Genomic DNA, 27242 nt, shown 5'->3' with positions numbered 1-27242 from the left:
GAAAGTGTCTGAGACCAGATTGGAACTCAGGATGAGTCTTCCCAACTCCAGGCTTGACACTATCCACTGCACCACATAGCTGCCCTCAAACTTCCCTTATCTTTCATATGGCTAATTGTAAATAGTTTACAATTCTTCTTTTGCATACTGTTTTAAAAAAAATATCAGACTTCTTTTATTGTCCCAAATTTTAATACCTGCCCATCTGATGTATATAATGTACCTATATAAGGGCCACTATTCAAAATATGGTGCATTAAAAATTGACCAATTTGGGGTAGCTAGGTGGCACAGTGAATAGAGCATGAGCCCTGGAATCAGGAGGACCTGAGTTCAAATCTGGCTTCAAACACGTAACACTACTTGTGTGACCTTGGGCAAGTCATCTAATCCCAATTGCCGTGCCTTCCCCCCTGCAAAACAAAAAAATCGACCAATTCATCATTCTTCGTTTTGTTGGTTTGATAACTGGGTAGAACCAACGGCTTGTTTTCACGAGGGAGACTTGTGAACACTCGCATATGAATAAATTGCTTTTCGCCAACATGAACCTTAATGAAGCAGTTTATTCCAACAAGCACTAGACTTTTAAATTCCATAGTCTTAAAGACTGGAAAGTTGCCATCTTCTCTCTCTTCAAGCTGTGCCTTCGCCTAGTCCGTGATCTGCTGCGTTTCAGCCGGTGTGGCGGCCGAAACTCCTCCACACATCATCCTTGCAAGTTGGGCAGCAGACACAGTGAGGGATGGAGGGAGGGACCGAGCCTCGAACAATGTTTGCTTGTATCCTTTGCCCACTCTTCTTTCAGAGAATGGCTTTTGGTCATACATTTGTTAGTTGTCTGTGTTAGTTTATAACCTAATTTAGAGTTAGCTGATGTTGGGTGCCTACGTGACTAATATGGAAATGTTTGGCACGACTACACACGTATGATCGATTGATATCAGATTGCTTGCCTTCTCAAGGAGGGGGGAGGGGAAGGAGGGAAAGAATCTGGAACTCAAAACTTTTAAAAACAAATGTTAAAAATTGCTTTTCAGTGCAATTGGAAAATAAAATAGAAGAATGTTTAAAATAAGTTAGCTGCCCATATATATATAGTTTCCCACCTTTAGTGGAGATAGTTGACACAAAGATGTTTTTTCCCCTTCTTTTTCTCAATACATTGACTTTGTTCAGGTAAAAGCTTTTCAACTTCACATAATCAGAATCATTTTACCTTTTGTAACTGCCTTTATCTTCCTTTTGGTTCAGGATTCCTGCCCTGCTCATAGCTGTGATCAGTTTCTCTTCCAAGGTTTTTTTTTTTTTTTTAATTATCCAGGAATCGATAAAGAATGTTAAACAGTTCAGGGCCTCCTACTGGCACCCTCCCTCCATCATCCAGTCATTCAACTAGCTGCGAGTCCACCATGCCCTGGTCTCCTGCATCCCTCATCTCAAACAGCGTGCATAAGTCCCACTTTGCTGAAGTCTATGGAAACATCCCCCGTGCCCTCATCTCCCAGTCTCAGAAGCTCCATCTGGGGTGGTCACACTGGTGCTTGGAGATCCCAGCTGCTTTTTCTAATGCTTACTGGCCATCCCTGAGAGCCTCAGGTAGAGAGTAAAGCAGACTGGGGCAGTTTCCTGGGTATCCATCTCCCTGACTCTCCTCCTCCCCAGGGGGCTGAGTACATGGCTGGGGACTCAGCACCCATCTGTTAGCTGGCTCTTCAGGGTTGATTGGGGGCTCAGGGACATTCCTACTCTCAGAGGGAGGCAGCTGGTTGTGACTATTTCTGAGAGAGGCTCTCCCTACCCCTACCCACTCATCCCCCTCACCCATCTGGGAGAAAGGAAGATTTGCAGAGAACCTCTGGGGTCACAGATGGCAAGAAAAGCCCTGCCCCTAGCTGCATTGCCTTAAAGGACCTTCTCCCATACAGACATATATGTGTCTATACAGGAGGGTATACAGGCATATGAATACTTGTGTGTATATATGTGTACAGGTAATACATAGATAGAGGGCACAGGACCAGTTGAATAGGAAGGGATGCTACTTAAAAGGTGAAATCAAGAGGTGAGAGAGGAATATAATGATAGGAGATGGGGAGAGACAGAATGGGGCAAACTATCTCATACAGAAGAGGCAAGGGAAAATGGTTACAATGGAGGGGAAGAATAGGAAGGCAAAAGGGAATGGGTCAACCTTATTCCCACTGAATTTGGCTCAGGGAGGGAATGACATACACACTAAATAGGGTATCTCACCCTCCAGGAGAGTAGAGGGGAAGGAGATCAGAGGGGGGATGATGGAAGGGAGGACAGGCTGGGGGGGGCAGGGAAGTTGGAAGCACCCACTTTTGAAAAGGGACAGGATCTGGGCGGCCAGGTAGCACAGCAAGTAAGAGCACTGGCTCCAGTGTCAGAACGACCTGGAGATCGAATCCCGGGCTCAGACACTTAGCACCCACCCAGAAACACCTGGCCGTGTAACCTTGAGCAAGTTACTTAACCCCAATTGCTTAGGGGCGGCCAGGTGGCTCAGCGCGTAAGAGCACCGGCTCCAGTGTTGGGACGACCTGGAGATCGAATCCCGGGCTCAGACACTCAGCACCACACCCAGAAATAACTGGCCGTGTAACCTTGAGCAAGTTACTTAACCCTGATTGCTTAAAAAAAAAAAAAGGGACAGGATCAAAGTAGAGAATAGAACAAGTGGGTGGTGTGATAGGAGGGAGGGAAATATAGCTAGTCTTTCACAATATATCTACTATGTTATTGTTTTGCATTAGCCACACATGTACAACCTATACTGAACTGCTTATCTTCCCAATAAGGGTGGGTGACAAGGGAGGAAGGGAATGAATATGGAATTCAAAGTTTTAAAATCAAATGTTTAAAAAAATTATTTTTCTTTACATGGAACTGGGAAATAAGATAAACAGGCACTGGGGTACAGAGATCCACCATGCCCTACTGGAAAGTCGGAGGGGCGATGGGGGAGGATACAGAAGAGAGCAGACTGGGGGAGGGGGTATACAGTGGGATCGCTGTTTTAGGGTGGTGGGTAGGGGAAAGACGGGGAGAAAATTTGTAACTCAAAATCTTGTGGAAAAAATGATGTGAACTAAAAATAAACAAAATTTAATTTAAAAACATTCTGAACTTAATAAACATCAAAGAAATGAGCATTTCTACAAAGTACAATACAAAGAGAGGATTGTCTAGGAAACACAGCCTCTCTATTCCACACTTCTTGCTTTTAAAAACAATATTAATAAATTCAACTTGTTCTTTAAAAATAAATAAATAAATAAAGGGCCTTCTCCCCTGAGCGGGAGTAAAGCAAGGCCCTCCAGAAAAGTGACCAACCCTTCTGGGCTATCATGGACCTCTTGGATCTGAGGGAGGCCTAGCGACTTTTTCTAAAAATAACATTTTAAGATACGTAAAAAAGGTAGGATGAAAAAGAAACCGATTCTGTGGAAATAACACTTGCCCAAAACCCGTCTGGGGGCTCAGGTTAAGAAGCTCTGGCCCACAGAGGACCAGGCGGCTTCTTCCAGCTCTGGCCACCGCAGCCGCCGCCAGGAAGAGCAGCCCACTTCTCCTGGGCATATGGTGGCCCAGAAGGCTATGGGCACCCAGGAGCACCTGCTTCATGGCACTGCCCAATGGGCTTAGGAAGAGGGCATGGCCGCAAGCAGCGGCCCGGCTCGACCATCGGACCCATTTACTAGCTGAAGGAGAGTACGCCCTGTGATGGACACGTTTTACCCAACACAGCAGGGGAGGCAGCTTACCAGAGGCCAGAGCCCTGGGTTCTAATCCCATCTCTGACACGATCAGTTGTCACTTGGATTCCCTGGCCTTAGCTTCCCCCTCTGCAGCTCTGGACCTGGGCTCCAGATTCCCAGGGACAGGGCTTGTTTTCTGCAGGGGAGCAGGCTCCCAGGACTTCCCAGAGGTGATCGCTCCCCACAAGTCAAGACACGCAGGACTGATGGCTGGGCTTCTTAGCGCTGGCGAGGGCCCAAAGGCCACCAGATGTAGTTGCTCTGATGGCGTGGCGCAGCAGCCAGCCAGCCCTCGCCCTCTACCAGCTCTCCCAGATATTTAGCTGACACTGGCCTCCCTGGACTCTCCCCCCAGGGTTCCCCCTTTCTGATAGCCCACCACATGCCAACAGGAGACCAGCCAGAAGAGCCCATCGTGTGCAATGCCCCTGATGCTTCTGGGACATGGGGCCAAGGACATCCTCTTGGCCTTAACACGTCAGGGCCCGGCCAGGGGAATACACAGCAAAGTGACTCCAGACTTTGAGGGCGATGTATGGTCACAGCTGGAAGCCCAGGGCTGGACATGGGGCCTCTTGGGTTCTTCCCAGGAATCCAGCCCAGCCACGGAGGGCACAGAGACAGAAGATGGCGGAGACTCGCTTTATTCACAGCACAGATCCAGCCCCTGGCATGGCCAGCCCCACGGGCAGCTCTGGCTATGGGTCCCCAGAGCTAGTGGCCCCCAGGGCTCACATGTGCAGTCTGCGGTGCCGGAGGATCTCCGTGGGTGTCAGCAGCAAATCCTTCTGGCAGAGCTCACAGCGGTAGGCCCGCCTCAGAGCAGACACCTGGTGGCCAGAGTCAGCCTCCTCCTCGCTGGTCCCTGGCAAGGGAAAGGAGGTTGGCTGGGAGCAGACACTGGTGGTCCCACAGCCGGGCGGGCTGCCCTGCCGACCTGGGCCCCCAGCTCCCAGACATCTCCCACACCCGGCCGGGCCTTCTGCTCACCGTGGGCATCCTTGTCGGAGGCTGCCTGGCAGCTGTTCTCATGGCTCATCCGTTCCAGGGGAGTGAAGGGCATGTAGAGGCCACAGCGAGGGCAGGACCAGAAAGTCCGCAGGCAGTCACTGTACAAGTCTGCACCGCTCTGAGGATCCCAGCACCCGCGTCAGAGCCCGGGCCCAGGGCCCCCCACTCACAAGACCCACTTCTCCAAAGCGCACTGTCATCCCTAGAACCCTCTCCCCAGCCAGGGCCCTTCATGGTCCCTGGGGTCCTGGGCTTGGAGGCACGATGCTCGGGCCCATCGCCAGCCTTGGTGCAAGATCTGTGCATTTGAGCACATCTCTACGCCTTGGGGTCACTTACAGTTCCCCCCCACTCACCATGAGACAGTTGTAGGTGAGGAAACTCGTGATGATGTAGCCGCCCTTGGTATCATGGGGGGTCAAGGCTGCCTCCCCAAAGAGGCCTGGGAGCTGGGGGGCAGCTGTGATGGTCTGGGGTCCCACATAGAGGTTCTGAGCCTCCAGGGAGGTCAGCCTGTGGATGCTGTAGGAGACCTGAGCGGACAGTGTGAGAGTCAATCCCTCCGGCCAAGACCCACACACCTCCCACCCTCAGAGCCCCTCTTCTTCCGGGGCACCCTCAGCCCCTGCCTCGGGCTCCATCCCAGGCAGGTTGACCCCAGAGGCTGGACAGGAGGCAGCACATACACTACTGAAGCTACGATTATGCCCAGAGGCCCACAGGGGGAGAGGGAGCAGAGAGAGGGGGGCCCAATTCAGGGCATCCCACACCGTGTGAGCACCCTCAGACCACCTGGAACGGCCCCAGGTCCCAGAGGGAGGAGGCAGGTGCCGAGGCGGGCCTGGAACCGGGCTCCTTGGGCCTCAACATCTGGACAAGCTTAGAATGCCAGGCCCCCTGGGCCCACCCTGGGGCAGCCTCTAGGCCCACACCCAGCTGCCCCAAACCTGGCCCCGGGCAGGCCCATTTCTCCCCCCACCCAGCGCAGGTGGGCTCTGGGCTAGAAGACCTTGGATCTCATGAAGTCCAGCAGGTCCCGGCCCAACGTGGCCACCATCTTCCTCTCCGTCTTGGGAGCTGCAGCTGCCCCATCTTCGCCCCGTGGCTGGGCCTGGCGGCCCAGCTGCCGGTCCAGGGCCTCTTCCCAGCAGGCCCGGAGGCGCAGGGTGGCTGACAGGAGCCGCATGGCACCCTCACTATCCTCCAGCTGGAGCTGCAGCCAGCCGTCCGCCACCAGGCGTGAACAGTCACCACTTGTGTCCAGGCTGCGGCTAAAAAGCAGGAGAGCCTGGCGTGGGGCAGAGGAGGGAAGGGTGAGGGGGACACCCCTTCCTTCTCCCCGTGGTGGGGCCCAGAGTCTGCCCCAGTGCGGGGAGGGGTAAAGACAGTGGGACATGGCTCAGAGTCAGGCCCCCTCTGACCCAAGCTGCCTCTTCTCTAAGGCCAGACCAGCCCTTACACCACAGAAGGGTGAGAGGAGCTGAGAGAGGGAAGCTCCCCACGCCCCCCACCCACACCTAGAGAAGGCAACATGCTGACCACCACGGCTCCCCCCTCAGACCCGGCGTGAGGGCCAGGCTGGCCTGGGTGGCAGGAACTGAGCCAGCAGCTCAGGCAGCCACCACACAATGATCACGTCCCTACTAAGTGTAAGTGCCAGGCACCAATAAAGCAGATGAGGGGAGAAAATGTACATTCCAATGAAGAACAAGCACCAGCAGCCAAGGGCATCAGGACGGGCCTCAGGTAAGAGGCAGAGGAGAGGAGGGAAGTGCTCCAGGAGGGGGGCACAGCCTGGGCAAAGGCACCAAGGATGGGAGGAGGAGGAGAGCCTGTGAGACACTGCCACAAGGTCAGTCTGGCTCAAGCGCAGGGTGTGTGAAGGGGAATAATGAGCAGGGAACGAAGCTGGGGAGTGACCGAGAGAAGAGGAAAGGGAGACGATGAGGGAGATGTTCTTCCTAAGCCTTCGCCTAAGGAAGGGAGGACAATGCTATGTGGGGATGACTAGAGAGGACAGCAGGATCTGGGAGCAGGGAGGATGAGGCAGATCTGCGGCAGAGCTCCGGGGGGAGCCAAGGAACATCGTCAGGAGATCAAGGGGCCTAGATCTCCAGCCCAGACCCGCCCGCCCGGGGTTGGGGTCTGCCACCCAGACCCGCCCACCCGGGGTTGGGGTCTCCCGCCCAGACCTGCCCGCCCGGGGTTGGGGTCTCCCGCCCAGACCCGCCCGCCCGGGGTTGGGGTCTCGGCCCAGACTCACCTGCAGTGCCGGCAGACGCACACAGTTCACCAGGTACGGCTTATTGGTCTCCAGGAGAGAGACAAAGGCCAGGAGCTGGTGTCGGCTGCTCATCCCGTTGTCTCTGTGATCTGAAAGGGGCAAGTGGTACGGCTTATGTCTCCTGAGGAAGGGGGACCACAGACCACGGGACAGGTCTCTCCTGTGGGTCCCAAAGTCTCAACACCATCAGCCATGGAAGCCCTGGGCCTGGAGTCAGGAAGGCTGGGGTTCAAATCCCTCTTCAGACACTTCCCAGCTAGGGGACCTGTCTGAGGCGGCTGGACTTGATGCCTCTGAAGGCCCTCCTGCACAAGCAGGAGTTGTGCAGAGCCCCAGAGAGGAGCGGTCAGCACCTCTCAGTCCCAGGGTCCAGGCCCATCTCCTCTCACATCTAGGGAGGCCCAGTCTGGCAGCAGCCCAGGCACCCCACTCACCGCGGCTCTTCTCCTCGACCTCGGCCTGGCCTCCCTGCAGCAGGTCTGGATTGTTGGCGAACACACAGGTGGGGTGAAGGACAGCTCCCTGCTTACTCTGGGTGTGGAAGAACTGAAAAAGCAGCAGAGGAGCTCAGGGGAGCCAGGCCCCAGCACAAAGCCTGACCTGCTGTGTGGTCTCCTCTTCTATAAAATGGGACTAACATCCACACGCTCCCCACGTCCCAGGGTTGCAGGGAGGAGAGCTATATGGCCACAGAAACAGGAATGACGACATGAGGGCCAATGCCCTGAACCCTGCCCTCTATCCAGACTTTAAGGAAACTGAGGTCCAAGGAGGAAGACTCACCCCAGGTCACACAGCGAGTGAGTAGCAAGGCCAGGCCCCATTTTACATGTGAAACAACTGAGGCAGACAGAAAGGCCTTGTTAAAGGTCACCCAGGGAGTCGGCGAGGCCAGCCTGGTGGGGGCAGATACCTGGTCTGAGTCCTTGCGGCAGCTGTTGAACTGGTCTGGGGCAGCCAGCTGGGGGTAGAGGCCTCGGCCCAGCACAAGCTTCAGCAGCAGCAGCTGGTCCCGGGACAGGTCCTGGGCAGAGCTGGCAGCAGCCTGCAGCTGGTTCATATCATGGCGAAGCTTGAACTTGACGTCCTGGGAAGGAAATGGGAACAAGGCTACCAGGGAGACAGCCTGTGTTGGGCTGGTGACCCCAAAGGACCCCTGAGCCATGGCGGGGGTGAGGTGGGTGGTAAGGAGGCCCCTGAGCCCCTGGGAAGGGCGGACCGAGGTGGCAGCCCAGCGTGCCCACCTGGATGTCCACATGGTGGGAGCCATCCCCAGCTCGCGAGCTGGACTCCTCTGCATCCTCCTCACTCGAGGAGCCACCTTCCAGGGCCTCCAGCCGCAGCACCTTCCGCTTTCGGCCCTCACCCTCCTCGTGCTGGCGCTTCAACTGGTATAGCTCCCAGCGCTGGCGGTGCCGCTGTTGGCGGCTGTAGCTGTCCCCCGGTGCCACCCTGGCCTCGGCCAGCAGCCCATGGTCCTTCAACAGTCCCTGCTCCGGGAAAGGCCAAAGGACGGGATTTCACAAGTGTACCCAGTGCACTCACTCCTGCCCAGGGCCTTCTCCTGCCCCCGAGGCAGGGTCCTCGCCAGGGACCCCTGCATGTCTCCCTGTCTCACAGTCCAGGCCCATGGCTGAGGCCACAGCTGAACCCCCAGTGCAGTGGGTGCTTGCTCTGTCCTTTTCGGGGATAGTGGGTCGGTGCCAGGGGAGCAGGCCCAGACCATAGGCTGGCCTGTCTGGGGGGTGCAGGCCTGGCCCTGACCTTGAACTGCTGGCGCAGGTTGGCGATCTCATACATGCGATGCTCCTCGAGGCCTCGGCGGCGGCACCACTTCCTGGAGTTGGTGCTTCGGTCTGATTTCACCTGGGTGAGGAAGGAGGGGCCCAGAGAATTAAGCAATTGGGCCACAGGACAAACGTCAAGACCCAGTCCTCAGCCTTCTGCGTGTGGGAAGCAGGTGAAGCATCCAGCCTGTTCCCCAGGCTCTCCGGGGCCCAGCGCTGGGCCCAAAGCAGGCGCTTCTCAGAGCTGCCTGCACAAGGGATCTTACATACATTACATATATCCCATACATTCTGGGAGGGGCTGAGGGGCTGTGCTGAGCAACAGATGGGCCATGTGGAGACAGAAAGGGAAGCTGCTCGCATGACTGTGGCCTCACCTGCACCCAGGCATTGAAGGCATTGAGCAGGGTGAAAGGGTCCCCGTGGTCACTCTCCAGGGGCTTCCGGGCTGTCCCACACTCTGGGTTGCCTTGAGCGTTGCGCACGAAGGGAGACTGGACACTCAGGGCCGCTGCCATGGTCAGCACGGGCTCCACCAGGTCAAACAGGCAGCCAAGGATCAGGATCTTCCCTGCACAGAATCAGAGTACCACCAGAATGTAAGCTCCTGGAGGGCAGAGCTAGGTTTTTTGCATTCCCAGGACCCAATGAACTGACTGGAGAAAAAGATGGGGGTCGGCAGAAGGGCTCTGGGGCTCCCCATCTCTGCCCTCCCTGCAGTGCCCACAGGCCTTTGCTCTCTGAGGCCCTTCCCTCTTCCTCTCTCACCCCCTTGAGGCTTCCCAGCATACCCCAAAGCATCAATCTTGCCCTCTGAATGTCATTGTGGGCTCCTGGAGGGCAAGGGCGAGGGCTGAGTAGGTTAATAATCTGATCTGGGACCTGACCTGTGACGTCTCAGGGAAGGAAACCCCCCTGTGCCAACTCTGATAGCACCTTCTCTGCATCTTTCAGTCCCAGAGAGTGCCTGGGGTCATTGGGAGGCCAAGTACAAAGGAAACTGGTCCCTGCCAGGCCTTCCTGACTCCACAGCTGTCCCTGCCCGCCACATCCCACTGACTCTCACAGTAAAAATCCCCCTTCTCTTGGTTCTCCTGCCTCTCTGAACGCTCCTTCTGTCTCTGGCTGATCTTCCTCCAGAGCCCGCCTCTGACCCTAGGGGACCCCAGAGCTCTGTCCTAAGGCCTCATCAGCTGCCTCAGATTTAATGACCAGCTCTAAGCTGATGATTCTCAAATCTACCTCCCCTGCCCCGCCCTCTCTGCTGACTTTCTGCCTTGCATTCCCAGCTGCCTAGAAGTCATCTCCAACTGGACAGCCCCTGGACATCTCAAACTCAGCATGTCCAAAACAGAACTCTTTCTTTTTCCCCCTAAGCCTTCATTTTAACTGTAGAAGGCAGCACCATCTTCCCAGTCCCTCAGGCTTCCCACCTAGAAGTGATCCTGGGCTCCTCATTCTCTCTCACCCACAACATCTAAGCTGTTGCCAAGGCCAGCTGCCATCCCCTCGGCAGCATCTCTCCAATACATCCCCTTCTCCCCCTGGATCCGGCTCCCACCCTGGTGCAGGCACTCATGCCCTCCCCCCTAGATCACTACAGGAGCTGCTGGGGCCTCTGTCACCCTCCAGTCTCTCCCCACTCCAATCCATCCTCATTCAGCCACCAAAGCCCAGGTCTGAGGGTGTCACTCCCTACTCCGTAAACTCCAGGGGCTCCCCATCGCCTTCGGGAGCAAATACAAAACGTTCTATTTGGCCTTCAAAGCCCTTCATCCCCTGGCTCCTTCCCTCCTACCTTTCCAGCCCTCTCACACCTTAATTCCCCATCGTGTCCTCTTTGATCTAGTGACATTGGCCTCCTGGCTGTTGCACAGACAAGGCCCTTCATCTCTCAGCTCCAGGCATTTGCTCTGGCTGCCCCAGTGAATGGAGCTCTCTCCCTTCTCTGCTCTGGACTACTGACCTCTCTGGCTTTCTTCAAGTCCCAACTAAATTACCATCTTTTAGAGGAATTCTTCCCCAACCCCTCTTAATTCCAGTGTCTTCTCTCTACTAATTATTTCTTATTTATCCTGTACAGACTTGGCTGTATATATGTTTGTTTCCATGTTGAGTCCCCCATCAGATGGTAAGCTCCTTGAGGGAAAGGACTCTCTCCTGACACTTTCTGTAGCCCTGGTGCTCAGCACGGTGACTGGCACATAGGAGGCATTAAACAGTACTTGCTGACTGACTAAAGAAGCGTGCACGGCCCTGCGGTGTGAGGGCACAGGCATCACGACTGCTTTCAGCGAGGGTGTGCCCAAGGCTACACAGTTTGGGAAGCACTGGAGCTGAAGGTCAGGCCTGGTACCCACAGCCAGGGCAGCCGAGTCCAAACCCAGGGCGCAGGGGCACAGCCAGGATTGGAGCTCCTCCCCACCTGCCTCCAGCCTTCCCTTCTCCTGCCCCCCAAATCTGCCCCTCCTTGTGTTAAAGCCCCCGTGAGGCCCCCACACAGAGCGTGTCCTCACCTATCAGCACATCCACAGGAAGCTGAGAAAGCAGGGTCCCTATGGGCGTGAGGAGCTCCAAGGCATCCAGAGCGCCCTGGGCCCGCAGGTAGACGATGGCTGTTTCCAGGCTGGCAGCAGGCGGGGGCTCTATGAAGGGGAAGCTGCGGGGGTCTCCCAGCCCCATATTCTTCATCTAAATCACAAGACAGACTCCCAGCAGGAAAGCCAGAGGGGACAGGACGCTGCCCAAAGTCACCTCAAACAACACCGCCATAGAAGGCTGCCTCTGGAAGGAGATGCCCCCCCCCCCCAAGGGAACAGGAGGGGCTCCAGAGGGAAGCTGTCAAGGATGACACCATACCTGTGTCCCCATGATCCTCCAGGCCCTGGCAGGCTCTGGAGGGAACCCTGGGGGAGGGAGCTCCCGGGAGGGGCCGAGGCTTCCTGCAGTAAAGATCTGGGCTCATCCCAGGGACAGGCCTACCCCTGGAGCGTGTGGGGCCGGGATGCTGGCAGCTTCCACAGGGAATGGTGTCAGACCCCCACGGGCCATGTCCCTTTTGCATAGGAGTAACAGGCCAAAAGTGTGCTGGGAGCCTTGAGCGGCACCGTCCCAAGGCCACACACTCTGGGAAGAGCTCCTCAAGCTGGGCACCGCCCCATGCTTTACTGATGAGAAAACCGGGGCCCAGTGAGGTGGAGAGAAGAGAGCTGCCCAGCTAGGGCCACACAAGAAAGGGGATTAGAACCCAGGACTTGGCGCCGGCCACCCACTCACCTGAAGCACCAGAGCATCCAGGGCCACCCTCTGGATCTCCGGGATGGGATACGGGGCAAAGGCATCGTAGTCGGACTCGGCGTAGAGGCGGTAGCACACCCCGGGCCCCGTGCGGCCGGCGCGGCCCTTACGCTGCTCTGCACTGGCCCGGCTGATCCAGAACTCCTGCAGCCGCTGCAGCTTGGCCTTGGGGTCAAAGCTCATCTCCTTCACTTTACCTGAAGGCCACAGGACATCCTCTCACTCCGCCTGCTGGAGCCACGGTGCCCCCAGGGCCACCACCACGGGCCCAGCTTGGCCACGACTGACCACGTGACCTCATCCCACGCTCCTCGTATGGGGCATGAGAGCACTCGACTGGACGGTCTCTTAGGGCCCCGACAGGCCTGGGACATCCCAGGCCTCTGACAGCCTGAGATCTACCAATTCACAGATAGACCTTGGCCACGACCCTGCCCCTGTCTTGGCCTCTGGAAAATGAGGGGGTGTCTGAGGTCCCCTCAAACCCCAAAGGTTTAGCTTCAAGCTGACTTTATGCTGCCGAACTTTAAAGAAAGGAGAGGTCAGCACTGTGGACTGGAGATGGTCAAGCTGGCCTTCCTGAAAGTGGCGGGTCCTGGACCCTGCCCTGGAGGACAAGACAGCTAGAATAGTAGAAAGAAAGCCTGGCAGGAGGGCGTGGTGGTGGGAGAGGGTGGCAGGGTGACAGGACAGGGAAGTGGGCTGAGCTCAGGATTGGTAGGAAAGGACCCAGGACTGAACAGCAGCTCTGGTACTTTCTAGCCCTCTGACTTTAGGCGATCTGCCAATCCAAATCAATCAATCCCCCAGCACTGAACGCTGGCGGATAAAGCCCCTGGCCTTGGCTAAACAGGAGGGGATGGGGGGACAGGGAGTGGGGGACAGGGCCAGAGCGCTCCCACAGCCAACACTCCAGGGCTCTGGGCTTCTCCAGGCCACCTGCCTGCACCAGGGAGGCCACCCTTCTCTCTTCTGTGATAAAAGAGCCTTCCTGCCCATTGTGCGAATGAGACAACCACGACTCGGCAGCATCGGGGGGATCTGAAAGCACATGTCTCTGGGCCACACCTTGCTGCCCCCCTGCTCTGAGGCCCTGTGGCGGCAGTGGAGGAAGCCCCAGCGCCCAGCTCAGGGACCGGCCCGAAGGCAGCCCCAAAGGGGGATGAGGGGAGCTGCCCGCGGCTCGTGGAGGGCACAGACAGCTCCCTCAGCCAGGGCCACAGGACCCTGCATGACCTATGGTCGGCAGGAGGAGGTGGGGGCGCTCACCAGAATCCAGCACAAATCGGACGCCATCAATGGTCACCGAGGTCTCTGCGATGTTGGTGGACAGGATACATTTCCGTACCCCAGGAGGAGCCACATCAAATACCTGGAGGGAGGGGGCAAGGGGAGTGAGAACAGGGTCAGTGCTCCTGACCCCAGAACCCAGAGTCCTCCACGAAGTGGGGGCCTGAGTGGGAAGAGGAGGGAGGGGCTGGCATCAGCCCCCAGGTCCATCTCTCATGCTTGTCCTTCCCCCCAAGTGAGATACAACATAGAGAGGGGGAGCGAGGGCCTCGGGTCTGTGGGCACCTTGTCCTGGTCCGCGATGGAGAGGGCGCTGTGCAGCGGAAGCACCACCCAGCGTTTGGTATGGGTGGCATATGGCTGGAAGGCCTCAAGCACGGCGCTGATCTCTGTCATGCCACTGAGGAACACCAGCAGGTCGCCACGCTCCTCCGGCGGGTACTTGTGGTCGATGGCCTGCAGCACACGTAAGAACGGCCGCGGGTCCAACTTCTCCACCTTGGACGTGGGCACCTCCTCCTTTGGTATGGGCTGGTAGATGACCTGGGGGGACAAGACAGGCCCAGTCACACCCCGGGCGGCATCAGAGAACACAAGGGGGGCAGGACCAAAGAGGCCCTTCTTTTACATATTTGGAAACTGAGGCATGGGGAGGTCAAGAGATCCTTGAGGCTAGCTCTTGTCTCCAGAGGGAGCCCTGACCACGCACGCTCCATGGGGGCCAGGGGCCAAGACTTGAACACCAAGGTCCCTGGCGCCGACACTCCCCACAACGTGCCATCGCTCCAACATCTGTCAACACTACTCAACAATCAAGGAAACCAAGGCTGCAGGAGAAGGGACCTGAGCCACAGGGGCAGACCAGAGCCTCGAACCTGAGCCTCCTGGTGCTCCTGAGGCAGTCTTTCCTACCACACCCACTCTGAAGAAGTCCTTTCTAAGGCTCTCACTCCACTCTGAGTGAAGGAGGCTTAGACAACACCCTGTCCACCCATCCTACCTCTAGGTAAAGAGTGGCAGAAGGGACTGAGACCACCACACCCAGGTCTGCAGGGAGTGCCCACTTCCACCCCCAGGCCAACCCCAGCCCCAAGTCTGGGAGGGAGGGGAGGCCCCACCGGGTCACCTTAGCCTGTCCCCATGACGCAGCAGGAGAAGGGTCAGCCCCGCCCAGCGCAGGCACTGACCGTAATGGGGAACAGCCGCCCCGGCACCTGTACCACCGGCGCATGGCTGAAGTAGCTGGAAAAGAGGCTGATGTTGATGGTGGCCGACATGAGGATGAGCTTGAGGTCTGGGCGGGCAGGCAGCAGCCGCCGGAGGACGCCCAGCAGGAAGTCGCTGTGGAGGTGACGCTCGTGGACCTCGTCCACGATGAGCACCTGGTACTGGGGCAGGCCCGGCTCTCGCTGGATCTGGCGGAGCAGGAGGCCCTCTGTCAGAAACACGATTTTGGTGGCCGGTGACCGTGTGCTCTCAAAGCGGATCTGGTAGCCCACCTGCGGAAATGGGATGGAGGACAAAGGGTCAGCCGGGGTCCCCAGCACCGGGTGGCATGGCCCCAGCGTGATGGGGCTGGGCCTCACAACCTCCTAGCATGGTCCCAGGCTGGGAGGCTGGTGGGTCCCTTGGAGCTCACTCATTCAGGCCTCACTACAACCCAGGGATGTCCCTCATTTCACAGATGGGTCAACCAATGGGCAAGCTGACCCCGCCCTCAGGAGCACCTGAGCCTATGGCAGAGACGACTTGCAGGCCCAAAACAAGCTAGAACCAGGACACAAAGGTTGCCTAAAAGGGGAGGGCGCTGGGTTCTGGAGGGCTAGGGAAGGCTTCCTCTAGGAAGAGGGACTTCAGTTGGGCCTTGAAGGAAGCCAGGAGAAGGGGCAGTCAGTTTAAGGGGCAGTCAGTTTGAGGGGCAGTGACTTGCCCAGAGCCACTCAGCTAGGCCATGTCTGGAGTAGGATTTGAACTCAGGCTTCCTAACTCCCGGGCCCTCTCCAGCATGCCCCTGCTGCCCAGGTGGAGGAGGAGGGGGAGGATATTACCCAGACCGCAGTGAGCTGGGGGTCCCCTCATAATGGGCCGGCACACATCCCCCTTTTACAGGTGAGTGGGCAGGTCCTGCTGCTGACTCCGGCGGGGCTCACCTGGGAGCCGTACTGGCTGAGGCTCTCGAAGCCCACGCGCTTGGCCAGAGAGATGCAGGCGATTCTGCGGGGCTGGGTGCAGGCCACGTGGCTGAAGCCGGCGGCCAGCAGGTACTGGGGCACCTGGGTGGACTTGCCACAGCCGGTGTCACCGGCCACGACCACCACCTGGTGCTCCCTGAGCGCCCGCAGCAGGTGCTGCCGGTACTGGGCCATGGGCAGGGCCGCCCGCTCCCGCTGCAGCTTGGCCAGCTTCCCGAAAGCCTGCTTCTGCCCGAAGTCCAGGTAGTGCAGGACCGCCTGGCGGAACTCCACCAGCCGGTCGTGGGGCAGCCGGCTGCGGGCCCCCCGCCGCCCCAGGCCCGGCTCGCCCTCGCTGCTCAGCAAGGCCAGGTTGATGCGGTAGCGCGGGTCGTAGGTGGCCGGGAGGTCGGCGAGCGCGGGGCATCTGGGTCCCTCTGCGGGCCGCCCTGCCTCTGGGCCCGGCCGGGGCTTCTGGAAGGTCTGCAGGCGGTCGAAGAAGGCCCAGAACTTGCGGCAGTCCTCGGAACCCCGGCGGATGACGTCCTGGTCCCCGAAGAAGGCCTCCTCCAGCTGGCTCCGCGTCTTGGGGCAGCCCCAGTCCCAGCGGCCAGAGCCCTCGGTCTGTCTGGACGAGGACATGGCTCCCGCCCTCCGAGAGGAGGCTGGCCGGCCCGAGCTGGCTGGGCAGAGGGGAGGCGAGGAGGGGTCACCGCCTGCTCTCGTCCTTCTTGGGGTGACCAGAGTGCTCTGCGCCCAGGAGCCCTGCAGTCTGTCCCCGGACCCGGGCCCGGGCCTTCGGGCCGGGGGTCACCCTGGGCCTGGCGATACCTGCTGGGGCAAGAAGTGACCTTACAGGCGGCTGGAGGGCCTGCAAGGGCCGTGGGGCCGCGGGCTGCCCTGTGGCTGGGCCTGGCCCTGCTCTGCCCCGCAGCAGCCGGCAGAGCGCTCACAAACCGGGTCCCCCTGAGCACCCACAGGGCCCTGGGGGGCGGGGCCGCGGTCCAGCCCATTCCTCAGATGAGGTCACCGATGCGGGTGCAGGGGGAGATGCGGGTGGAGTGCGTGGGGCGGGGCGCTGGGGACGAGCCCCCCTCCCCCAGGGCTGCCCTGGGCGGCAGAAAGGGCCTCCCCTCCGCCTGGGGAAGTCTGCCCTTATTAGGCACCTGCTGTTTGCAGATCAGAAAGCTGCCGGGGTCAGTGAGCCAGCCTGGGGAGGCCACGGTATGGGGGGCGCCGGCTGAGCACAGGCCTGGCCCCCGGGGGGGGGGTGAATGAGTCTACACTCAGTACTTTAATGCGGGGTGTGTCTTGGTGCTTCTGGTCCTCACAGCAGCCCTGGGAGGTGGGGCTATTATTGCCCCCATTTTACAGATGAGGAAACCCCGGTGAAGTGACTTGCCCAGGGTCACACGGCCAGCTCGTAAGCGCCCAGGGGGGTGGATCTGAACTCCGGCCAGGCTCTGGACACCAGCTGCCTAGGGGAGCCGCAGCTCTATGGGCCAGTCAATAAGCACTGATTAGGCACCTGCTGTGTGCGGACCCGCAGATGTGGGTTCTAATCCCGCCCCCAGCCCCGGGCCTCAGCTATCCCCCTCTGTAAGAGAGGCCCCTCGGCTGCGTCTTAGGGAGGAGACGCGGGCGCCACGTCCCGGTCCAGGTGGGGAAACTGAGGCCGGGGGAAGGGAAGCTCCCGTCGGGGGGACGGGAGCTTCCCTTCCCCCGGCCTCAGTTTCCCCTTCTGGACGTTGGGGGCCGGAGACGCGCCTGGCCCCTTCCCCCAGCGGCGCGGCCCCGCTCCGGGGGGAGCACTGGGGACCCCCGGGGAGGAGGCAGTGCCCGGGGAACCCCGACCCCACCCGTCCCCCCGCAGGCCCTCACCTTCCTAACCAGCCCTCAGGCTCCCACTTCCGGGCTGCGCGCGCCGCCTGCCTTACTGCGCCTGCGCGTGCCGCTCGGCCCCCCCCCCCCCCCCCCCCCGCCGCCGAATGCCAGGAAGGAGGAGCAGCAGCAGCTGCAGCGCGCTCCGGAGGGCGGGGCCGGCGGCGGCGGGGAGGGGGCGGGGGCGGGGGGGAGGAGCCAAACTCGGCCGCCCTTGGTACTGCAAGCGCGGGAGTGAGCTAGATCCGAGTTCAAAGGGACGGACCCTGGCTCCCGGGGGTGACCCTGGCTTAGTCACTGAACCGTCCCCTTCTCGGTTTCCTTATCTGTGAAATGGGGATCATTATAGTCCCTATCTCCCGAGGTTGGCCTGAGGATTAAATGACGTAACGTTTGTTTGCAAACTGTGGAGGCGTCTGTAAATGCTAGCTGAGGGTAGTATGTAATAGGGCGGCTAGGTGGCGCAGGGAATACTGGAGTCGAGGACCTGAGTTCGAATACGGCCTCAGTGACCTTGGGCAAGTCACGTAACCCCAATTGCCCTGCCTTCCCCCTCCACAAAAATGGGGAAAAAAAACAATATGTAATAATAAGCTTCTGAGAGGAGGCATTTACAGTCACTCAATCAACATACTGCACTAACGGGATGAAAAAGAAGCTAAAGACGGTCCCTGCCCTCCACCATCTAACGTGGGCCTAATAAATGCTCATTGATTAATGGTCTGGGAGGGCCCTTATGACCCAGTATCAGAGCTGTGTCTCCCCCCAGCCCACCCCACTTTCCACAGGAAGCCTTCCCTGATTACCCCTTAAGGGTAGCTCGTTCCCTTGGGTAATGATTGATCATTTATCCTGCATGTAGCTTGTTTGGATATAGTTAATTAGACTGTAAGCTCCTTGAGGGCAGGGACTGTCTTTTGCCTTTCTTTATGCCCTCTAGCGATTAGCACAGATCCTGGCATATAGTGGGAGCTTAATAACTGGTTTTTGACCGCGGATGGGGAGGGAGGGAGTAGCCAGGTACTAAGGGGGAAAGAAGAGATGAGATGGATGGTGGGATGGGGTCTGGGGAAAAGGGAAAAGGATAAGGCCACCCCAGGTCCACCTTCTTCAAAAGAAGTCTTTATTTTCAAAAGCCAATACAAGAGACAGGTGTGAAACTTTTTTTTTTCTACCTACTGCCAAAATGTTTATAGATCTTGTGGTTTTGTAAATTAGGAGGCAGCCACCTCGTTGCATTTAGTTTTATAACAAAATGATGAAGCAAAATCCTTGAAGGCTGTTAAATACAACAATTCTAGGACTTGTTCACGCCAGCATGAATTCTGTGCTACATATATATAATGATTTTGTACTTTAGCAGATCAGTATGGGTTTGGACAGTCTGTGTTTTTTCATAATCATATAGCTATATATGGATAGTTATATAATAGGATATAAAAATTTGAGGTTACAACCTTTGGGGTTTTTTCATTTGTTTTGTTTTTTTTTTAAGCAGGAAAGGCATTCAGCTTAAAACACTTAGCAACTCTTTATATAAAGTTTTGTACTTTCAGCGTTCTACCCTAACGCATTTGGTTTCTTTTCAAGGGTAGAATGTATGCATATATGTAGAATAAACATTCATAATTACTTTAAAAAAAAAAAAACAAAAGAAATCTTCTCCCAGACGACTCACCTTGAGCCCTGTGAAGGCACCCCCCACCCCAACCCTGGGTACTTCTCCCTTTTAACCTCCCTTTTGTCGTCATTAGAACATAAGCTCCCTGAGGTCAGGGAAGGTATTTTTGCCTTTCTTTACATTGATTGAACTTTTAGCACAGTGCCTGACATTTTATCATTTAGTCCTTTGTCAGTGTGTTTGACTCTCCATGATCTCATTTGGTGTTTTCTTGGCAAAGATACTGGAGTGGTTTATTATGTCCTTCCCCAGCTTATTTTTCAGATGAGGAATGGAGGCAGACAAGGTTAAGTGACTTGCCCGGGGTCACACAATTAGGCAGTCTCTGAGGTCCCATTGAACTCAGGAATATGAGTCTTCCTGACTCCAGGCCTAGCAGTCTACCCTCTGCAGCGCCACCTAGCTGCTATCTGGCACATAGAAGGCCTTAAATGAAAGCTTTTTGATGGATTGACTGTCTATCCATGTATCTAGGAAGATGGACACCTATGGGGTCCTCCTCTCTGTGATGGAAAGGTCTTGCTCTTGGGAAACTGACCATCTAGTAGGGAGCAGGAGACATTCAATCAGTTATTCAACAAACTTTTATCAGCAGCTACTTTTTGGAAGGCCAAGACCTCTCCACTGAGGGGCGAGAGACATTAAAGTGAATGTGAGCTCATTGGGGACAGGAACGATATGTGGTTTGTTTTCATATCAACAGTGCTTGCCACAATATCTGGTATTAAGTAGGTACTTAATAAATGCTTATTGGCTGAATTAAGTGTCATTTGAGTTCAGGTAATTCTCGAAGGCTATAATTTGCATAGAAAATGCCAACCTATACTGGTAGAGGGGGCCTCCCTCTCTGAGAGTTCCCTCTATCAGTGAAGTCCCAGGTACAGTCCCTATCTTTTCAGGCTTCTTACACTTCCCCACCCACCCCAACTCCACACTCTTCCATCCAGTGACTCTGGCTTGGTCCTTTCCTCTAATACCACAGTCCATCTTCAGACTACTAGTGTTTTCACTGGCTCTCCCCCATATTCGAAATTCTCTCCCTCCTCATCTCCACCTTCTGGCTTCCCAGGGGTAAGACAGAGAGCCAGGGACCTAGTTAGAATCAAAAGATTTTAGGATTTGGATTGGGAAGGGACCACTGTCAAGCCTCTTTATTTAATGTTTTAAAATTAGATGTTTTATTAGAAACGTAATGTTGAATATCAATACAACCACATAAACGTGCTTAGTAACCATTTGTAGTTAACGTAAAGTTGATGACTAAAATATTGTGTAATAAGAGGCTTGGCTAGAGAGTCCAGCTCTTACAACAAATACAATAGCCCCTGCCTAATACCAACTCACATGGAAGTATGGTGGGCTTGCTTCTAGGTAGGGACCCTTTTCTATACTTCAGAGAACAAAAAGAAAGGAAGGGTATGAGCATATACATATATATGTATGTATGTATATGTATATAGATAGGTATATGTATGTACATATACACTGTCAACCTGAAAGTTTGGTTAAAGAGACAAACAGGCTAGGTGATTTGTGTTTTTATCATTTATTCCCTTAAAGCTAGACAAAGCTAGTGAGCTTCTATGTACAAGGAGCCAAAATCTTAAGTTCTGACTGTCTGATACAAGAATGACGACGTTCTTATATGCTTTAGGACAATCCCAGTGTGTCTGTGTCCCTCAGATTTATGGTTGCCGTATGTTGTTTTTTATCCATACCAGGATAGTTTCTTAGTTGGATACAGTTCCTTAGAAGGGATTTTCTTCGTTGAATACATTAAGACAAGACAATTGACAAAGTAATGTCAATTGGAAGTTACAGTCCCAGGATATCTGCCCCCATATGGCATGTGTGCCCAAGATAAGAGACGCCCCACTCTTCTGATTGCAGGCATCCTGTCACAAACAGGAAGAATACTCATTGTCCAGCTGATCTGGTCTTTTAAGTTATACAGGAAAGGCCTTTTTTAGAGCAAAGCAAAGCAGTCTGATTGATTAGTTAAGGTTTCGGCTCTTGTTAAGGCCCCAAAATGATATTAAATGATTATCATTATGTGTGTGTATGTGTATGTGTGTGTGTATCCTACTAGAGGAATTTTGGGAAGATGGTGGAGAAGTTCAGAAAACTTTTGGCTTCCCAGATTTCCTTCACACACAAAAAAGGCACAACATCACCCCAGGGTGAACTAGAGCAGCAGAAATAAACAGGAGTGGGGTAAAGACAACCTAAGAAGACCCCAGGGAAGACCCGACCTCCCGGGGCAGAGGTAGGACCTCAGACAACAACAAGCCTTGGGGACAGCCTCAGCTTCCGGAATTTTCACCTCATTGACAGTGGGGTCTGAAGGCTGAGTAGGAGAAGACTGAAGGACCTTCAGTTGTCGAGGGACACCAAGCACAGCTGTGCTGACCAGATGAGGTCGAGGTCCTAGGTTGCAGCTGCAGTAGAGGATAGCTCACACCTGAGAGGGGCTGGGACCCTGTTGGCTGTGGGCACTTGCAGGAGGGCAGAGTCCCTGGTTTCAGTTCCAGGGCAGAGAGGACAGTGGTAGTTTGCAGTCATTGGAGCTACTGCTAGGTGATGGAAGGACAATGTAGCTGAGGGCCCTGGTGATGGCTTAGGGGGAGAGAGGAGAGCCCAAGGTTGGACCCTGGGACAGACCTCAGAAAATAACAGTAAGAAGGACCCAAGGCTTAGGACATCATTCCCCACATCTCAGGACTATAGCTTGATTATAATAATAGCTGCTAAAAAACAAAATAAAAATAAAAATGGGTAAGCAAAGGAGAAAGAACCCAACCATAGATAGTCACTATAGGGGTAGAGAAGATCTGGGTTAATATTGAAAGGAAGATAATGGAGCTAAAAAAGCCACTCCTTTTTCAGTAAGAAATATCAAATGGTTCCAAGCCCAAAAAGAGTTGTTGGAAGAACTTTAAAAGGACTTTAAAAATCAAATAAGAGAAACTGAGGAAAAACATAGAAAAAAATAAAAGCAGTTCAAGAAAATTATGAAAAAAGTCAAACAAGTGGAAGATTCAAAAACTTAAGGAAAAAAATAATTTCTTGAAAACTAGAAGTGGGCAAGGGGTAGCTATAAGACACCAAGAAAGAATAAAACAAAATCAAAAGAATGAAAAAAATAGAAGAAAAATGGAACAGCGTATCAGAAAAACAACTGATCTAGAAAACAAATTGAGGAGAAATAATATAAAAATAGACTACTTGAAAAGTACAATAAAGAATCTTGAGGGGCAGTTAGGTGGCACAGTGAATAGAACACTGGCTCTGGAGACAGAAGGACCTGAGTTCAAGTCTGACCTCAGACACTTAACACTTCTAGCTGTGTGACCTTGGACAAGTCACTTAACCCCAATTGCCCTGCCTTCCCTCTTCCAAAAAGACAAAAAAAAAAAAAAGAAGAATCTTGATACAAGAAATTATCAAGGAAAATTGTCCTAAGGTTCTAGAACAAGAAGGCAAAGCAGAAATAGTGACTAATAGGATCAAATTGTTTACTTCTTATATGTAGAAATGTTATCAGTACTCTTATGACTGTCATTATCTGGGTAGTTTGAAAGAAAAGATTGTACTGATCTGTATATGATGGGGAAATTCTTAAAATAAACTGTAGGAAGAGATAAAAAAAAAAGTAATTATCTCATCCAACTGAGATACGAAAGGAAGAAATGATACAGAAGAAGCAAGTGGGGGGGAGGGTAGGTAATGCTGGAAGTTTACTCTCATCAAACATTCGTTAAAGAAGGATCATCAACACATGTGTGTGTATGTATATATAAAAGTCTTCTAAATTCAGAAAGAAATGAGGGCAAGGGGATAAGGTGGGGTTAGAGGACAAAGAGGGACTCTTAGAAGGGTGGGTAGTTTAAGGAATACAAGAACAAGGTAGCAGGTAGAAGTAAATTAGAAGAGTGAGGAGGGATAGGGTAAATAAGGTGAGAAGGATAGTAAGGAAAAATAGGAAGGAGGGAAATACACAGCAAGTAATTATAGCTTAGAATGTGAATGGTATGAATTTACACATAAAATGGAAATGAATAGCAGATTAAAATTTTGAATTCAATAATATGTTATTTTCAGGAAACACAATAAAAATAAGTGATACACACAAGGATAGAATAAAAAACTGGAGTAGAATTTATTATGTAAAAAAGCAAGAGTAATAATCATGATATTGGACAAAGTTAAAGCTAAAATAAATATAATCAAAAGAGAAAAATAGGGAAATTATACCATGTTGCCAATATTATTCAATATTGTTTTAGACCATTTAAAGTAAGTAGACAGTATAAAATAATTGAGAGTATACGTGCCAAAACAGACACAAGAACTATACAAACATAAACATATAACACTATTTATACAAAGTCAGATCTAAATAATTAGAGTAATATTTACTGTTCATGGGTAGGTAAAGCCAATATAATAAAAAAATGACAGTTTTACCTAACTAATCTATTTATTCAGTCATACAAATTAAATTACTTTAAAGAAGTATAAAAGTATCTTACTGAATTAGAAAAAAATAATAAAATTCACTTGGAAGAACAAAAGGTCAGGAATTTCAAAGAAACCAGGGGGAAAGGTTGTAAAGGAAGGAGTCAGCAGTATCAGACATTAAACTATATTATAAGGTGAGAACATTGTTCAAGTGTAAAATAGATCATTTCAATTATTTTAGATTAAAATTTCCTTGTATAAATAAAACCAATGTAGCCAAGAGTAGAAGGAATGCAGAAAATTGGGGGGAAAAACTTTTGTAGATAGTCTCTCAAATAATATGTGATTGTGTTGGAATACTGCTGTGGCTTAGGAAATAATGAGCTGGTTGATTTAGAAAAAGCATAGAAGGACTTGGACTTATGAAGGAAGATGCTAAACACCTCCAGAGAAAGAGATAAGTGGGAATATGCATAGGATGACCTTTCACATATGTATATGATATATATATATATATATTTATACACACTCATAGATATAGATATCTGCATTTAATTGTAGCTTTGTTGGGGAGGGGAGGAGAAAATGAAGTAAAAAGTGCATAGCAGAGAACAAAAGAAAACTTAACAAGGAAGCAAAGAAAAGCCGGATAGCTTTGGAAACAATGTGTGGTATTTATTATATAGGTTTTCTTGAAGTGGAAATTTATTGTTTTTTATTGAATCTTCTCTTGTGTTCTGCTGTGTACATGGAAATATTCTTTTTTTTTTAGATTCTCATTTTGTATTTAAATTTAAAATGAATAAAAAATTTAAAAATATATATATTTGTTTATAATGTCTACTATGTGTCAGGCACTTTACTTTTATAAATATTACTTCATTTGATCCTCACTACAACCCTGGGAGGTAAGTACTCTTGTTATCCCCATCTTACAGCTGAGAAAACTGAGGCAAACAAAAGTTAAGTAAGTGACTTGCCCAGGGTCACGCAGCTAGTATAAGTATCTGAGACCAAATTTGAACTCAGGTCTACCTGACTCCAGGCCCAGAACTCTATTCACTGCTCTACCAAGCTGCACACAGTCACTTGAGAAGGGAAAGGGATGTGGTTGTGCTTCAGTCCTTGCTTCTCTGTAAATATCCCTTTGTAAAAGCTAACTGATGTTAATTTGTTAATTGATATTGGGGAGATATCCACTAGTTACATAATATTAAGAGGGACATACCTGATGGGGGCTCATGAGCAAACTTAGAAGCCACAACTCTTCAAGATTGCCTATGCCTAGAAACAGGAAAGGAAAAACGGACCCGTTCTACTAGTCCAGTTTGAGTTGAGAGAGTGAGCCCATAGCATCCATAACTTTTTTGGTTATTCTTTCCATTTTAATTACTATCTACCTTCTCCTCATCCCCTCACAGAAGATTCATTTTATTATGTCTTTTGAAGTCACCGTTGGTCCCTGCTTTGGTCAGAGTTCCAAGGTCTATCTGCCCTCAAACTACATTCTGTAAGTTGTTCTTCTGACTGCTTCACTCTGCTTCAGTTTGTATATGGCTCCATATTTCTCTGACTCTGTCATATTCTTCATTTCTGATAGTGCAATAAAGGCCCCTTGTAGTCCTATAGTGTGACTGGTTCAGCCATTCCCAATTGATCTGTCCCTACTTTGTTACCAGTTCTTTGCTACAACAAAAATTGCTAACATATAGGAATATGTATATTTTTGCACATGTGGGTTCTTTCCCTCTGTCCTTGACCCCATTGGGTATGTGCAGTTTGGCCACTTTTTGCAGACTCCTCATTTCATAGATAGGAAAAGTAAGAGGTGATGGGAACTTGCCCAAGGCCACTCCCTTAATAGGCAGAAGAGCCAAGTTTAAACTAAGCTCCTCCTTAATCTAGACCATCTCTGAGACCATTGCTTCACTGGTAGACTTGCTACTTCTGGGCCCATCAACATCCTCCTCTGTGTCCTCACCCAGAGCCAGGCGGCAGGCAGCCCATAGGGACCTGTGGAGCCGAGCCCGGCCTAAGACCAGGAATAGGATGGGATTGAGACAGCTATTGGTCAAGGCTAAGCCTATGACGAGGGGCTCAGCTTGGAGAACGCTGGCCAGGAGCTGTGAGTGAGGGGCTGCAGCAGCTATCACCAGCCCTACCACATGGTAAGGTGCCCAACAGAGGAAGAAGCCAACCACAACCAAGGTCAACAGGCGCAGGATCTGGGGCTTCTGCTGCCCTCTCAGGTGAACCAGCAGGGCTCCGTGGCAGCCAGCCACAACCCCCAAGGGTCCAAGAAAGCCACCAATGAAGCGGATGCCAACCACAGCCCCTTCAACCCCAAGAGACCCACCATAGTCCACTACACACTCATAGCGTTCTGGAAAGTATTCATGGTGAAGTCGTCGGGTCAGCACTGACGGGAGAGTGAGCAGGAGCGCCAGCACCCAGGCGACTCCACAACCTGCCCACGCCGGCCACAGACGGTCTTGGGCCCCACTTGGCCGAAGCACAGCCAGACATCGTCCGACGCTGGCACCAGCCAAGAGCAAGACGCTCGCATGCATGTTGAGCAGAATGGCTGAGGGCAGGAGGCGGCAGGCGAACGAGCCAAAGGGCCAGTCGCCCTGACGGATGATTGGCACGGCCATCAGGGGAAGGGACAGACAGCAGAGCAAATCAGCCAAGGCCAAGTGCAAGAACCAGACGGAGGAGGCTGACCGACGTGCTGTGGCCCCAGCCACCCAGGCCACAATCACATTTCCTGGCACACCTACTAGAAAAACCACAGCATAGAGAAGCAGGGGAGAGATCCGAAGAGGGTCCACAGAGACACAAGAGCCACCCTGTTCACAATCTACACGCACGTCGGGACCCAGGCTGTAATCTTCATAGTCATAGGTTACTGAGGAGTTCTCCATTTCAGTCATGTGCACAATGCCCAAGGGGCCCTGGGGAAGATAAAAACCATTCGGAGGCTGCTTTAGAGTCTAGCCGATAAGACATGGAGCCACAATGGGAATCTACTGGAGTCGTAGGATCTCAGATTTAGATGGACTTTAGAGATCACTGATCTAATGACCTCAGTCATAGATGATTTCCCTCTGAGTCATCCCTGTGAAGGTCCACTTGGCCTTGGTGAAGACATAGAAGATGCGCAGATTTGTGATGCTGGGAGGAAGAATTCAAAGACTGGGTGAAAGAAACTGAGAGCCACAGACTGGTGACCCTGGGATGGCTGGCTCTCTCAGACACTTGTCAAATGTAAGATCTTCATTTTACAGAGGGAAAAGTTGGAGCCTGCTGAAGAGAAAGGGACCTCTCCATGGTCACTCAGGCATAGAACCAGGATCCCCAAAGAGACAGTGAAACCAAGATGAAATGTAAGTGAGAAAGCAGCAGCTAAGGAGCACTGGGTTTGGAAACAGAAACCTGGGGCTAGAACCTGTCCTTGTTCCTGGGTTCCCAGGGTAGGGTAGCAGAGCTGTATCTAGACAGCTACTGTGTGAAAAAGAGCCGGGGGTCTTAGTGGGACCATAACCTTGATAGTGTGGTGTCACAAGCAAAAAGACTAATGTAATCTTGAGCTGC

General features: G+C 53.0%; 2 protein-coding genes and 1 pseudogene across 4 annotated transcripts; all 3 read right to left on the bottom strand.

The window, feature by feature from the left end:
• Positions 1 to 386: 386 nt before the first annotated feature.
• LOC138161418 (cystatin-B pseudogene) lies at positions 387 to 713 on the bottom strand (annotated as a pseudogene).
• A 2398-nt stretch (positions 714 to 3111) lies between these two features.
• Positions 3112 to 17576, bottom strand: DHX34 (DExH-box helicase 34). 3 transcript variants are annotated; one of them, XM_069089120.1, is made up of 17 exons: positions 17507 to 17576; positions 15605 to 16459; positions 14642 to 14953; positions 13740 to 13997; positions 13434 to 13536; positions 12144 to 12361; positions 11384 to 11558; positions 9245 to 9438; positions 8845 to 8946; positions 8325 to 8570; positions 7994 to 8167; positions 7515 to 7626; positions 7060 to 7169; positions 5806 to 6084; positions 5153 to 5329; positions 4776 to 4914; positions 3112 to 4650 (listed from the first exon to the last, which is right to left on the bottom strand). In XM_069089120.1, exons 2-17 carry the CDS (start codon positions 16265 to 16267, stop codon positions 4517 to 4519), a joined length of 3396 nt encoding a protein of 1131 aa, XP_068945221.1. In that variant the 5' UTR covers positions 16268 to 16459; positions 17507 to 17576; the 3' UTR covers positions 3112 to 4516. The 3 variants fall into 3 exon arrangements, with proteins under 3 accessions (XP_068945221.1, XP_068945220.1, XP_068945222.1); XM_069089119.1 differs by having other exon boundaries at positions 15605 to 16456; XM_069089121.1 differs by lacking the exon at positions 17507 to 17576 and adding an exon at positions 16792 to 17246 and having other exon boundaries at positions 15605 to 16456.
• Positions 17577 to 23419: 5843 nt separating this feature from the next.
• On the bottom strand, positions 23420 to 26776 carry C5AR2 (complement C5a receptor 2). The gene has a single exon (XM_069088290.1). It carries the CDS (start codon positions 26579 to 26581, stop codon positions 25550 to 25552), a length of 1032 nt encoding a protein of 343 aa, XP_068944391.1. The 5' UTR covers positions 26582 to 26776; the 3' UTR covers positions 23420 to 25549.
• Between the last annotated feature and the right edge of the window lie 466 nt (positions 26777 to 27242).

Source organism: Petaurus breviceps, unplaced genomic scaffold (assembly GCF_028583685.1).
Source record: "Petaurus breviceps papuanus isolate PSGF00001 unplaced genomic scaffold, PetGlider_PUasm1.0 185, whole genome shotgun sequence".
Classification (NCBI taxonomy): domain Eukaryota; kingdom Metazoa; phylum Chordata; class Mammalia; order Diprotodontia; family Petauridae; genus Petaurus; species Petaurus breviceps.
The sequence above is the reverse complement of the archived record's forward strand: the minus strand, read 5'-3'. Positions and strand labels throughout refer to the sequence as shown.

Coding starts and splice junctions, on each gene's coding strand:
- C5AR2 (XM_069088290.1), bottom strand. CDS start 26,581: ATGACTGAAATGGAGAACTCCTCAGTAACCTATGACTATGAAGATTAC.
- DHX34 (XM_069089120.1), bottom strand. CDS start 16,267: ATGTCCTCGTCCAGACAGACCGAGGGCTCTGGCCGCTGGGACTGGGGC. Junction 14,954..15,604: donor TCAGCCAGTACGGCTCCCAG/GTGAGCCCCGCC, acceptor CCATTTCCGCAG/GTGGGCTACCAGATCCGCTT. Junction 12,362..13,433: donor CCGATTTGTGCTGGATTCTG/GTGAGCGCCCCC, acceptor TGTGGCCTTCAG/GTAAAGTGAAGGAGATGAGC.